Here is a 15,375-nt window from a genome sequence, read left to right on the forward strand (position 1 = left end):
TCTACAAAATTCAGAATACAATCTATTTGCCCGAGATGTACTGATGTACCAAATTTATAATCTTGCGAATAAATTACCTCTTGATAAACATATTTTAGTGTACTAGAAAGTTTACCTCATTTTCAGGAAAATAGGGTGTGTATCTTTATAAAGTGGTCAGATTTTCTGCTATATGGATGCGTGGGTGTGGGGGGCGTGGCTTGCGCCCGAAGGAGATGGCGGCGTTCTCTGAGCTCCCGGGAGGGTGACGGGAAGACGGACGGCATTTCTTCCCCATTGTGCAATATATCTACACCTACTTAAACGCATGCACGTCGGAACCTGCGGAGCATGAGGTGACGCGCTCTTCAGCATCTTTACAACGCACTTTGAAGGCGAATTTCTGCATTCCTCCGATATTGCCTGAACGGCCGCCATTTTATCAGCGAGCGCGTTCTGTGAGGAACTGTTGAACTGCGACCTGTTTCAGGTATTGCTTCTCAACTGACAACATTCGCCCCACACGCACAATGGTTCTTTCAGCAAGACTTCATATCCTATATGGACTTTCATAATTTTGGCATTGTTTTCAGTCCTATGCAGTGGTATTACGTGAGGATATCTCTGTGCACACCATGATTACCTCAGGTGCATAGTATACTGCATTCAACTAACTGGTGAAGGCGTTTAACCCCTTCGGTGCTCATGACGGAATGGTTCCGTCATGACCCACGGTTGAGCTGTGCTCATGACGGAACCATTCCGTCATGAGCACACCCGCGCAAGATTCCGTCAGCACAGCGGCGGAATCTGCGCAGCATCGAAGGGGTTAATTAATGGACTACATATTTAATTTGATAGCGTTTCATTTAATTTTGGCTTGTGGATTGGAGCGTAATGCTCGGCACCACATAATTACATTTATGGACACAAGGAAATGGTTTTTGCACCTCATTGGAAATGTTTTGGTCTCTTCACCAAGTGCTTTAAGGGATAGATGACATTTGAAAATGCTTTATGGTTTTATCTCCACATATACATTTTGACCTAGTCAGATATGCATTGGATTTCTGTGTGGTTTTGGACACCTTCTAATGCCTGTTCCAACAGTTAGCAATATCTCATGTAATATGCGTCTGTGGCTAATGATACTGTATTGAGTCATGGTAGTATGCTACTATCTCACTGCATTTTATTAGATAGTTATTATCTCTTTCTGTTTAGTGGGTTTTGGTACACTTTTACTGTCATTACAGCAGGTATTCTTCCTACCTTTTTTTTATATGGGTAGACTGAAAAAAGACTTTTCTGTTTAACCAAATTCTAAACGTCAGCTTTTGCTATGGAAAAAAATCCGCACTCACTCCGCCCAAATGGATCCAGCACCCAGTTCATCTCCTACAATGGCGGCCCCAGTTGCCATGAATGGTTCATCAGCAGGTACTATGTCTACAACAAAGCATTTGAAAATAAACCCTCCATCTCCACCGAAGCAATCTTCTTCTGTTTCCATTGACCTTCTATTAAAGGAAATTCGAGCTTTGAGATCATTTGTACAGGAAACAAATTCTCAAATCCAGGTTCTTACAGATGGCTGGAAAAATTTAGAAGATAGAGTCACGATAGCTGAGCCATCCATTGCGACGCTTAACTCCTCTGTCACCCCTACAATGGCTCTCCAATCGCAGGCTATAGGTCTCCAAAAGCAAGTCGAAAATTTGGAAAACAGGAATCGAAGAAACAACCTTCGTATTTATGGCTTGGCAGAGGGTTCGGAAGGCCCAGATACCATCTCATTCTTTCAAAAGACCTGGCCATCAGTTCTTAACTTACCTGACAATACCATTTTAAATATCCAAAGAGCTCTCGTTTAGGTCCATTGCACTCATCAGCTTCAAACATGAAGAAACCTAGAGGTTGTATACTGTATTTTCTTGAATACACTGATCTTCTTAAAGTTTTACAAGCAGCCAAACTCATGAAAAAGGTGTTCTTCTCAGGTACCCAGCTCTTCTTTTCACAGGACTATGCTAAACCAACAGCAGACCGACGAAAAAATGTCTTGCCATGAGGCCTGCAATTCGTTTTATCGGAGCTAGATTTGGTCTTCTGCACCCATGCTTGTCTAAGGTCACCTATAATAACAGCACCAATCAATCAATCAATCAGTTCATTTTTAAAGGGCACTACATACCTGTGAGGGTTTCAAGGCGCTGAGGAGGTGGGGGGGTGCTGCTGCTACTGGTCGAAGAGCCAGGTTTTGAGTCGTCTCCTGAAGGTCAGCAGGTCTTCGGTTTGTCGAAGGTTGAGGGGGAGGGTGTTTCAGGTCTTGGCAGCGCGGTGGGAGAAGGACCTGCCTCCGGATGTAGTTCTGCGGATGCGCAGGACCGTGGCCAGGGCGTGGTCAGCGGAGCGGAGTTTCCTGTTGGGTACGTAGAAGGAGAGTCGGCTGTTGAGATAGGCTGGGCCGGTTTTGTGGAGTGCCTTCTGTGCATGGACCAGGAGCTTGAAGGAGATTCTTCTGTCGACGGAGAGCCAGTGCAGGTTCCTCAGGTGGGGGGTGATGTGGTCGCGGCGTGGGATGTCGAGGATTAGGCGTGCAGAGGCCTTCTGGATTCTTTGCAGGCTGTTGATGAGCTTGGACGAGGCTCAGGCGTAGAGGGTGTTTCCGTAGTCGAGTCTGCTGCTTACTAGGGCATGGGTGACTGTTTTCCTCGTGTTTGGTTCCATCTGTAGATCTTGCGGAGCATACGGAGGGTGTTGAAGCAGGTGGAGGAGACTGCGTTGACTTGTTTGGTCATGTAAAGTTTTGAGTCGAAGATGACTCCCAGGTTGCGTGCGTGGTTGGTGGGAGCCGGGGGTGTCTCCAGTGACGTGGGCCACCAGGAGTCATCCCATGCTGATGGGATGGGCCCGAGGATGAGGATCTCCGTCTTGTCTGAGTTCAGCTTAAGTCGGCTTTCCTTCATCCAGTCGGCGACGGCCTTCATTCCCTGGTGGAGGTTGGATTTGGCAGTGAGGGGGTCCTTGGTTAGGGAGAGGATCAGCTGCGTGTCGTCGGCGTAGGAGATTATGTTGAGGTTGTGCTGTCGGGCGATGCGTGCTAGTGGTGCCATGTAGACGTTGAACAGCGTCGGGCTGAGGGAGGATCCCTGTGAGACGCCGCAGATGATCCCGGAGGCTTCGGACCGGAACGGGGGAAGGCGGACTCTCTGTGTTCTGCCGAATAGGAAGGAGGTGGTCCAGTCCAGGGCCTTGTCTCGGATCCCTGAGTTGTGGAGGCGCATGCGTAGTGTGCGGTGGCAGATGGTGTCGAAGGCGGTGGAGAGATCAAGGAGGATGAGGGCCGCCGTCTCACCGTTGTCTAGCGGGATCCTGATGTCATCCGTGGTGGCGATGAGGGCGGTCTCGGTGCTGTGGAATCCTGATTGGGAGGGGTCCAGGATGCTGTTGTCTTTGAGGTGACGGGAGAGCTGGATGTTAACTATCTTCTCGATGACTTTTGCTGGGAACGGAAGCAGGGAGATGGGCCAGAAGTTCTTGAGGTCGCTCTGATCCGCCTTGGGTTTCTTCAGAAGGGCCTTGATCTCTGCCTGCTTCCAGCTCTCAGGGAAGGTAGCGGTCTTGAAGGAGAGGTTGATGATGTTGTGCAGGTGGGGTGCGATGGAACTGCTGGCTTTGTTGAAGATGTGGTGTGGGAGAGGGTCAGAGGGGGATCCGGAGTGGATTGTGCCCATGGTCTTGATTGTGTCCTCGATGCTCATGTTGGCCCAGGTTGTCAGGGAGTCGTGGTCGGTGGTGTGCGGTGGGTCTGGCTTGTCGAGGCCTGTGGGGGTCGTCTGGGGGTTGAAACTGTCATGGATGTCGGTGATCTTTCGGTGAAAGAAGGTGACGAGGGAGTCGCACAGGGCTTGCGATGGAGGATTGTCGTTGGCGTTGGAGCTGGGGTTGGAGAGTTCCTTCACAATGTTGAAGAGCTCCTTGCTGTTGTGTGTGTTGTTGTCAAGGTGGTCTTTGAATGAGGTCCTTTTGGCGGTCCTGATGAGGTGGTGGTGTCTTTGTGGGCAGCGCGGCTGTCCGGCGTCTTGTCGCTGTGCCATTTGTTCTCCAATTTCCAGCAGGTGAGCTTTGAAGGTACGGGGTGAACCAGCTGGCTCTCTTGCTGGTGTCTCAGTTGGTGGGCTCTTTCAGCAGGGCTAAGGTGTTGGTGCAGTCGTCCATCCAGCGTCTGAGGGTGAGTGCACCATTGTCGGGGTTGGTGGGGTTGGTCGGAGGGTTGAGTGCGAGGTTTGTCTGTAGTTGTTCTTCAGTGACTTTGCCCCAGCAGCGGCAGGGGATCTGTGGGGTGCGGTGGTCTGTGAGGGGTTTTCAGAAGGAGAAGTGGATGCAGTGGTGGTCTGTTCAGGTGAGTTCGGAGGCATGGCTGAAGGTGACGTGGGGGCTTTAGGAGAAGATGGCATCAAGCGTGTGACCGGCGATGTGGGTTGGCGTCGTGATGAGCTGTTTTAGTCCAAGGTTGGCGATCAGGGTGGAGGAGTTGTTGTCGTTGTTGTTCCCCAGATGATAGTTCAGGTCTCCGAGGAGGATGTAGTCAGTGGAGGTCAGCGCGTGCGTGTTGATGAGGTCAGCGATGGAGTCGCAGAATTGGGGCCGGGGTCCTGGCGGTCTGTAGAGGAGGGTGCCTCTTAGGGTGGTCTTGGGGTCCGTGTGGATCTGGAAGTGCATGTGTTCGGCGGTGCTGAGAGTGTCGTTGTTGTTTGTTGAGACCCTGATGGTGTTCTTGTGGACGAAGACCTACGAAGACCCACTCCAGTTACAAAGTTTTCTTAATGTGCAATGTCCAGATCAGATGGACACTTCTAATGCTCGTTTTAAATGATTTTGCTTATGTTCTTCATATTTCTGCATTTCTATACAAAGATGTATTGTTCTTAATGCAAACTACAAAATTCTCTTTTTAAGAATTGCATAGTTAACTTGTCTTAAATGGATAATTTCGTTTTTAGATAGTTGTCCTTTACTCCAAGTTTCAATTTGCAGTTAACTGTAATCCGTGCACCTATACTAATCACTATTGTTCTTTTTACAGGTTCTACTTCAATTTATTCACCGAATATGTATACATGTCTGTTTACATCCTGATGTCTTCCCCTTCCTTACCCCATGGAGTTTGGACGTCTCATTGTGCCATGTGGTCCTACCCATCCCCGCCTTCCTCAGTGTTCTGACCCTTTTGTAGGTATGTTTTTTCTATCTTTACTGTTTTTTATGGTACTGGCCGCAGATTATCTGATGTGTTTTCTCATTCTTTTTTCTCGTGTAGCAATCTTTTATTCCTCTTTTTACATATCTCATTCTTTCTTGCATCTATTTTTCTTCTTTTTTCTTTTTCTCCGCTCTGTCCTGTTTACTTCTTTCAGCTGGTTTTGATTAGTAATATTTTTGTACTTTGTAATTCTCTCTTTTCAATATTTTACATAGTTCTTTCTGTAGTATTTTTCATATATACTTTTGTGTATGATGCAAATTATTATGCCGGTTCACTTTTTCTTCTTTAAATTTTATGTAATCCATGTCCTTGAATATTATTACATGGAATGTTAGAGGCTTGCATTCCCCAATCAAAAGACAGAGAGTTTTAACTCACCTTTCCAAACTCAACGTGAGTATTGCACTATTGCAAGAATCCCACTTACTGAGAGTGAATCACTTAAAATTAAGAGAGGCTGGGTGGGTGATGTGTTTTTTTCGCCTGGAGATGGGAGGAGAAATGGGGTAATAACTCTTTGTCACAAAGCATTAAATGTCAAACTTCTCAAGAAAGAGATACGGAAGGTAGATGGGTTTTTATCAATCTTCTGATAGGGAAGGCTCCTTTGTCTTTACTCAAAGTATACGCTCCCACTAACGGTGATGTTATGTTTTGGTCCCATATATCCCAGTTGCTGCTTAATAATCCCTCAGAAAACTTAATTCTGGCAGGCGATTGTAACCAGGTGATGGACCTATACAAGGACAGGAACTCTACATCTCCCTTCCATTCAAACACAGCACATAAAGCTTTCACTCGAGCAGTCCAACAAAAAATCTACTTGACTCCTTGACTTTGCAATCCTTCCACTAGAAAATATTCCTTTTTTTCCCCTCCTCACCATACACAATCTCGAATAGATCATATTTTTATTTCACACAACCTATTTCAATCTCTTCGAACTGCAGACATAGGCCCCATTCTGATTTCAGATCATGCACCTGGTTTAAATCAATTGGATACTCCAAACAAATCTACAACGTCCAAAAAAAGACGTTTCAATAACTCCTTACTCCTTGATTCCAACTTTAACTCGTCCTTTACATCTTTTTCCCAAGACCTTTTTACGACTAATCTTACAAACGATTTCCCCTTTCACACAGTGTGGGATGCTTTTAAAGCTACTGCTCGTGATTTTATTATAAGATATGTTTCAAATAAACGTAAAGCCTCTCGCACATCACACAATACTCTTTTAGCCAGGATTAAACTGCTTGAACATTCCTTTCACACGTCCAATTCGAAGGAAGACCTTAAAAATCTTATCAATGCAAAAATTGCCTTTAAAGAGTCCACTACTCAACAAGCTTCTCTTTATTTATTAAAATCAACAGCAAAATTCTATGGAGTTCAAAATAAATCTGGCAAACTTTTAGCCAATTATTTAAAAATTAAACAACATAAACTTAATATTGATTCTATTTTAGATGATACAAAAAAGAATGCCAGCTAGTTGCGCACACCCATAGTCAGTCCAATTCGTTGATGTTAAGTGAATGTATAATATATATATACAAAAGTCCTCTAAGAATGCAAGGTGTTCCACAATTCCACCGGAAAAGATGAAAGCTCATCAAGGCTTCAGTATTAAGCCTTCTCTTTATTGGTTTGTAAATTAAAATCCAATATTCAGAGACAGCCAACACGTGTTTAGTCCGTACTTGATAAGTACTGTGACTTTCTCAAGGCTGTAAATATAAAATTGTATACAAAATCAGTATAATAAGATAAACACAAATGCCCAGAACACTAATGTTACCATATGTACCACTAATATTGTGTAAAGAATGAAACAAAAGATTTTACTAGAGATGAAAAACATCACAAAGGTAGAACGTGTTTGAGAATAGATCCGTGCAGATAGAATAATATCAGCCCAAGTAAACAGTAACCAAAAAGCGAATATAAAGGAAGAGAAATTAGCACAAGAATCCGAAAAATAACAGACACAATATAGCACGTTGAAAAATATAACCTAAAAACCATCAAATAGAACCACTACAATAAAAATCACCCTGTATATGAACGATACAATGACACCCATGCCATTGTAACAGGAAAACATCGCCTCACAAGTGATCTAGTGCTCTCACATATAAGGACACATAAAGGATTCGCCCATTGCGTAACACCCACCTAATGGCTCGCTGTAACTAATCCCAAAATCCAATAAGAATGACGAAGACAAGTTATCAAATCAATTGGAAAACTTCACAGCATACGCTCGAAATTTACGTCAATTTCTAGTAGAAAAGATAAGCAAATAATTTGCAAAAAGTTTAGTTGTGTATAGTATAAGATTATGTAATTATACAATAACGAAAATGAAAGGAGGGTGGTGTCTGCATGCTGTTGTCTTAAATGAGCAAAAACAACCAAATAATCCGTAAATAATGAGGCAACCAAAACAATTGAAAGAATGACATAGTACATGAGGTTAAAAGCGAGAGCTTAATCAAACCCATAGTAAATGAGCATGTGGTCTGCGTAATCCTAGAATGGATACATGATTGATACATAGATAGGTCACAAACCTGTGCAGGCTACAGATGTAAGAAAAAACAAAATACAAGAATTTCTAGTTTTAACAGAGAAAAGTTAGGTGAATTGTGCAAGAACATACGCACAGGATTCCACACTGTGTACAATGTATAAACCTATTGCAAAGTATACTGCCATGATTGAACGACATGTATTTGTACATGTACTAGCCAGGAACGCTATTCAGTAAAAGAATTCGAATGCTACATCATGCTACCAATTGTTCAAGAAAAAGTATAACATGTCCGTAATAATCTGTATATACAGCACCAAAAGGATCCTATAACAGACAAATATCTGACACTAATAGAGTCAGGCAAACACATGATAATTTAGAGATAATAAAAAACACTCACCCCCACGTTCGGTATGTCGATGATCTTAGTATTCATCTAAGTATGTCAAAAGTTGAAATGTAGGGTCACACTGAATTAGAATATACCAAATTCTCAAAGAACCTAAGTGAATTTTTTTTTATAAAATCCAGGTGTTACTGCGGTAGAACGACTATATCTCATGCAACACCAATATGTGTCCATGTCTTGTATGGACCTGTTTGCACCAAAACGATCCGAAACCCAGTGACAAATATGTCATGAAATCAATATATTTAGAAACATCCAAAATATATTCAATAATGAGAAATGTGGAACAAACCACATTTCAAACCCTCTTAAGAAATGCAAAACAAAGTATCCCAAAGACTGTCACCATATTAGGTGAAACACCTGTGTTAGGTCCCAAAATTACAATTGTGAGACGAAACACATTTCAAACCGACAATGTATTTAGCACAGTAGAATGTAAAAGAATCATTTTCTTGGAAACCTAAGTTCCCCCTTACCGTATAGGTGATAATCTGTAGTGTATAGCACACATGCTAACGCGAATCAGCAAGTCCTGATAACATAGAACGCCCGCCATGATTGAAATAACAAGTCGTTATCGCGAGATTTGGGCATGTCGAATATCACGTGATCGGGATGAGTGTAATAGAAAAGGGACTATCTAAAGGAAAAACAAGCGCCATATTGGAATATTGCAAGATATATAAAGTCACATATTGCAATAAACAGATAGTAGACAATAGTCACCATTGACATATTGGTAATAATCCGTAATTAACATACCTGCTAACACAAATAAAAGAATCTTGAAGTGCAGCAAACGCCAACCATTTTTAGGGGACAAAAAACGTATGGCGAGATTTAAGCATATCGAATACTATATGATCGAAATAAGTGTAATCAACAAGGGACTGTCCAAAGAAACAACAAGCGCCAACATAGAGAGTTGTGAAGCATGTAATCAAGTCACCTAATGTAACAGACTTATAGTGATCTTAGCGGTCAATAATTATTGAATATGATAAACAAACAGCTATTGGATATAGCTCCCAGAACAACCGCATCATAAAACCCCAACAGAGTAAGGATACAAAGAAGAAAGAGAAAAGGAAACGTCAAATGAAAGAACAAACTAGTAATGTTCAATATGTTAGTCAAGCTATTGTTTTGAAGTTAGTATAGTGGATTATAAATCCCCAATAAAGATAAGAAGTGTTTAAGAGACTTGAACCAATTGTATTTGGAGAGTGTACAAAAGTGGTCAAGATAAATGTGTACATATTCCTTAAAGTGTACAGTATCTGTGATATATCAGATCACAGAAGATTGCTGAAAGAAATCTTATAACAATTGTTTTGTCAGCAATAAAAAATTGCAGAATTCGTATTGAACATAAGAATAGATAATAATAACATTTTTGTCATAGATTCTGTAAATCAGTAATCCACATACATAACGGACCTTGATCATTAAGTGCAATTCAAGAAACCCCCAAGCACTCAAAGACATATATCAGAAAACCAATACTGATGAGCAGTGCAGATATTGTTAAAATGGCCCACAATCAGATCAATCTTTTAAAAAGACATGCATTTCGCTGTCAGTATTTCATCCCTGATCGACAGATCTTAATTTAATAAGCCATTTGGACTCTAATTTCATTAGAGCTAGGATTTTATTTCCACCCGAGGATCATCAAGAATCATATCTATGGCATGAAATTTGATATCTAACCTTTCTGACAATTTATGTTCCGTATTGTAGTGTATTGCTAATGGATAATTCACATTGTTGTTTCTGATTGCTCTAATATGTTCCTGAATGCGATCCTTGAGCGATCTTATCGTGCTCCCGACATAGATCAAATTGCACTGATGTACAATACAATAAACAACATATTTAGTATTGCAGTTGATAAAATAATTGATGTTATGTATTCGACCAGTGTTGTAGCTAAAACTTGTAATCTTATTGTGTGCAAATTGGCACACATTGAACATTTGTAGAAACCCTTCGGTTTCATAGGGAACCAGGTGCCTGTTACTGGATTGGCTCTCTGTATTGATTGGTTCGAGTTAAGAATGTTTTTAAGTGTCCTCCCTCTGGTGTATGTAATGTGGGGTTTCTTTCTAATATAAGGATCCAAGTCATGGTCCACATTCAAAAGATGCCAATGTCTATGGAGAGTTCGATATATTTCATTGCTATGTGAGTGGAATTGCGTAATCATAGCCACTTGTTTTGTGAATGCATTGCTATTCTTCTTTTTGTTTGATTTGAGGAGCTCAGTACGTTTGGTTCAATTGATTCTAGTATGTGCTTTATCAAGAATTTCTCTGTCATAACCTCTAATTGCAAACCATTGTTTCAAACTAATGACCTCCTTTTGAAAAATTTGTTCTGTACTACAATTCCTCCTCAACCGGGTCATCTCCCCAAATGGGATTGCCCAAATCTGGGAAGCAGGATGTGCACTGCTTGCATGTAACACTGAGTTGCACGCAGTGCTTTTTCGAAAAAGTTTTGTCTCCAATATCCCATTTTCAGCAAAAAGTGTAACATCCAAAAAATCAATCTGTTTCTTACTGCAATTGTAGGTGAAACTGAGATTATAGTCATTGGTGTTTAGATGAAGGATAAAATCTTCCAAGGCTTTCGTGTCACCCCCCCATATGAGTAAGATGTCGTCAATAAAACGACCCCAGTACACAATATGGTTGGTTAGATCAGATGGACCTGCTCTCCAAATGTGTTGTTGTTCATAGAAACCCATATAAATGTTAGAGGGAGAAAAGGTCACCCCCATTGCGACTCCTCAGTGTTGTCTGTACCATGTATCAAGATGTTTGAAGTAGTTGTTCTCCAATGTTAATTTAGTCAACTCAATGACCATTCTTGTATGATCATATAGAGTTGCATCACGTTTTGACAAAAAGTATGTCAAAGCTTCCATGCCCTTGTCCAGTGGAATGCTGGTGTTTAAAGTATTAACATCCAATGCAACCAAAGTAAGATCATCCATCCATGGAAAGGATTCCAATTTATTAAGGAGATCTTTGGTGTCCTCAATAAATGATGGAAGCTGACGTACGATAGGTTGTAAAAAGATATAAATATATTCCGATATACGCTCCGTAGGCCCGCCTATTCCAGATATAATAGGCCTACCAGGAGGTGCTTTGATATTTTTATGAATTTTAGATGATAACAGATACCAAAGCTCAAAGACCCCGAAATTCTTCAGGAATTTATACTTTTTTACAAATCTCTTTACACACCGGAAAGTACACCCTCAGATATAGATCTATCTCATTATTTTACCACAATTCAACCACACATCCATCTCCAGCTTGATTTGGCGCCTCTGGAAGAAGACCTCTAGCAAACATAACTGCTGAATGCTTTAAAACTTCTTAAAAAAGATAAGGCTCCAGGCCCAAATGGATTCACAGTTGAATTCTATATACATTTTGCCCACTTTCTAATCCCACATTTGCACACTCTCATTTTGTCCTTTATTACATCCTCCAAGTCCACGGGTTCTTTTTCCGAAGCCTTGATCTGCCTCATTCCAAAGGCAGATAAGCATCCACGTCACTGTAAAAACTATAGGCCTATATCTTTAGGTAATGTAGATTACAACATTTTTTCGAAAGCCCTAGCTCTTAGATTAGAATCTCATCTTCCCCTGTTGCTTGGTAAAGAACAGTCCGGTTTCGTAAAAGGATGCAATATATCTGATAATACACGCCTTTTAAAAAATATTTTATCCAAATCTTCTCATTACCCGGACTCCTTGGTTGCTATCGCCTTAGATGCCGAAAAAGCCTTCGACAGAGTGTACTGGCCATTTATTTTGCATGCTCTCAAATGGTTCGGCTTAGGCCCCAAAATAATTTCTTTGATTGCCCTACTCAATTCAGAACCCAAAGCTGCTATATCCACAAATGGTCTTGTTTTTCCTTATTTCCGTCTAAATCGAGGTGTACGTCAAGGCTGTCCCCTTTTTATTTAATTTGGCATTGGAGCCCTTTCTGTCACGAATTAGACTGAATCCCTTAATTACAGGTTACCTCTCAGATCCCCAACAAATTAAATTAGCTGCATACGCTGACGACATTTTAGTTTTTCTTTCTCAACCACAATCTTCATTACCAGCTTTTTTAGAAGAGGTGGATGCCTATGGCCTAGTATCCGGATACAAATTAAATAAAGGAAAATGTGAGATACTTCCGCTAACCAAATACACTTTTCAGGGCGATTTCACAGCTTTGAACTTTAATTGGAATTCTTAACATATAAAATACCTAGGTATTTGGTTTTCTCCCTCGATAAAAACTTCCATCTCCATAAATATGGACAAATGTGCTGCTAAACTTAAAGAACTTACTGCACGTTGGCACCCTCTTTATCTTTCTTGGTGGGGTCGCCTTGACACAATAAAGATGATGCTAACTCCCATAGTTCTTTATATATTATCCAATATACCAATGTCCATTCCTTCTAAATTTCTTCAAAAAATAAATTCTATTCTCATTTCCATTTTATGGAATGCTAAAAAACCTTGTATGGCATTAAATAAGTTCAAAAGACCAAAGTCTGAGGGTGGTGTCAATTTCCCCCATTTTCTTAAATATCATAAAGCTTTTCAATTAAGACAATTATCGAACTGGATTGCAAACCAGAATGAAGGTTGCCCCCTTTGGGTAGATCTTGAATCCTCCTTAACTCCTTTCTCTTTTCAGGAATACCTTTATTTTACACGCAAACCACAAACAATCTCTACTCCCATCATCAAACATTCTTGTAAATTATTATCCAATACGTCCCATTCCATTACACATAATGCAGATTCCTTTCTTAATTCCTCCATCTGGCACAATAAACACATCCTTATTAACAGAAAACCCATATATTGAAAGACTTGGAGAAACAAAGGCCTACTTTGGGTACATACATTTTTTGAACGAGAAATACCCATTCCATTTACACAATTACAAACATGTTACAATCTACCCACCTCCTTCAAACCCAAATTTCTACTCTTGCAACACGTAATAATTTATGTATATAATACACTCAAAACAACACCCGGTGATCCATCCCAAGCATCCCTTTTCCATAGGGCACACCCTTTTATTTGTACATCCTAAGGCCTCTACCATACACAATCGTTTAATGTTACCCCCAATAACCAGAGATAAAACCAAAGTGGAATCCTTATGGGAAGCAGACCTTGCAACGAATTGGTCCATCTCTATGTGGAACAAAATCTGGACAAAACTTAGGAAATCTTCTAGAGCTGCCAGCACAACACAAACACTTTTTTTTGTCTATAACCGTTTGATTCTTACTCCTAGTCACTTGCATAAAATACACACCACAACTTCCAGTATTTGCTGGACTTGTTCCCAGATTGATGCAGATCTCAAACATATGCTTTTTACCTGTAAATACGTATTCTGCTTTTGGGACGAGTTTGGAACCAAATTAACACTATTTTTCACACGTCAGCTCCACTCTCTTTTACAAATATTTTTTTAGGCAGTCTATCACAGGATTGGAACAAAGATCAATCTCAGATACTTATTGATTTATTAATAGCAGTAGCTTTTCAACAGATTTCAAAACACTGGAAAGATTCCTCTAATTTATCTTATTTAGCATGGTGGTATGCAGTATGTTACAATCATCGCCTAGATACAGCCCTTGTCCACCCTATTTCCCTTGCTTGAAAATGATTACGCCTGTGGTGTCCTCTCACACAGTTTCTGAATGGGTCAGCACAGAAATCTTTTTCACCTGCTACTGAGTTACAAGAAGTTCCCAAGCCTCCATAACTTTCTTTTGTTTTCATACACTATTGTTTATTCTATCATTGTATAAAAACCTTATGAACCTATATGGGCAATATTTTATAGTGCTATTATCTGTCATTATAGATTTTCTCTCACTTTTTGGCTATGTTTATTTATGAATAATTGTATTTACAAAGTACTTGTTTGTATGATTCTATGATTCTGTTCAATAAACCTTTTCTTAAACTTAATGGATGCGTGGGTTTAACCTTCAAGTCACATTCCAATCGCACACACGCTAAATTACAATATTCTGCTACTAAAAGAGCTATTATTAACCAACTGAATTACACTAATTGTATCCACGTCTGAAGAATCACGTGATGGTATTTAAATTCCACAAGCATTCCTTTTGACCTACAGGTTGCATAGAAATCACTGCAGCAGGTGTTGTTGGAACATTATGCAGGGTAGCAGTTCGGGCATGTATGGTAGCTCCCTTTGCCCCTCTGCCTGTGTTTGTAGTACCTTTGCAGTGCCATTAACTCCTTCCTTGCAATGATGTTTGCACTACTCCAGACCGGTTCAGGAGATTGCTTGCCCTGACGCCCATCCTGTGCTCGTCCTGTGTATAAGGAGGGGCCTTGTCTATCTGCTGGCTGTGCTTCTCTATGACTGAAGGTTCAGTGCTGTTACCTGTACTTCACCTCATACATGTGCGGTGAATATTGTATCTTTGTATGTACATTAGAATCTTGCGCTTCTGATGCTGGTGTTGTGCTTGTGTTTCCTCTGTGGGGAAAATTTGAAAGACCAATGGCTATACGATGGCTTTCTGTTGGGGTATTATAAGCATGCACTGCGGCTGCCACTGCTGCCACTGCTTTATGTGTGAGGAAACTTGCTTTGATGCTGACAATATTTTACCTGCTGTGTGTGTGTGTGTGTCTGTGTGTGTGATGGTAAGCATAGACTGCCAATGCTGCTTGTTCGGTACCTCTCCTGAGTCATTAGTGTAGCAAAGGGCCATGTGCCCCAATGCAAGCAAGGCAAATTACCCAACTAGTAAAGTAGTGGGCTCTAGGCACACATCCTTGGAAATAATAGACGCAGACACAGTAGTATGTTTACAGGAACTGGCCAGGGCACGTGCACCCGGCCCCTTTTATTAGCAGGGTCACCTGACTGGTGACGCCTGTGATGGGTGGGGGTAGAGTGTATTGACAACACATTCCTGGAACACTAAAACATGTCCAGCAGGACATTACATCCCTTCCAAACATTATTGAAAAGAGATGAACAAGTCCAACATGTGGGAAAGAACAAACAAACAAAACATAGCCCCCCTGAGTCTCATCAGGCCATTTTCTGGGCAGTACTGGATCTATTGACTGCATAT

At 41.1% G+C, this 15,375-nt stretch overlaps 1 protein-coding gene across 1 annotated transcript in view; it reads left to right on the plus strand.

Annotated features, from left to right (window-relative positions):
- Nucleotides 1–224: 224 nt before the first annotated feature.
- Nucleotides 225–15,375, plus strand: part of LOC146798380 (uncharacterized) — a 324,050-nt gene continuing 308,899 nt past the window's right edge. The window contains exons 1-2 of the mRNA XM_085627956.1: nt 225–469; nt 5,069–5,218. Of these exons, the coding sequence (XP_085484082.1) occupies nt 5,143–5,218 (76 nt within the window). The 5' untranslated portion in view covers nt 225–469; nt 5,069–5,142. The remainder of the gene's footprint in view (nt 470–5,068; nt 5,219–15,375) is intronic.

The sequence above is a fragment of the Triturus cristatus genome, chromosome 9, assembly GCF_964204655.1.
Source record: "Triturus cristatus chromosome 9, aTriCri1.1, whole genome shotgun sequence".
In the NCBI taxonomy this organism is placed as follows: Eukaryota; Metazoa; Chordata; class Amphibia; order Caudata; family Salamandridae; genus Triturus; species Triturus cristatus.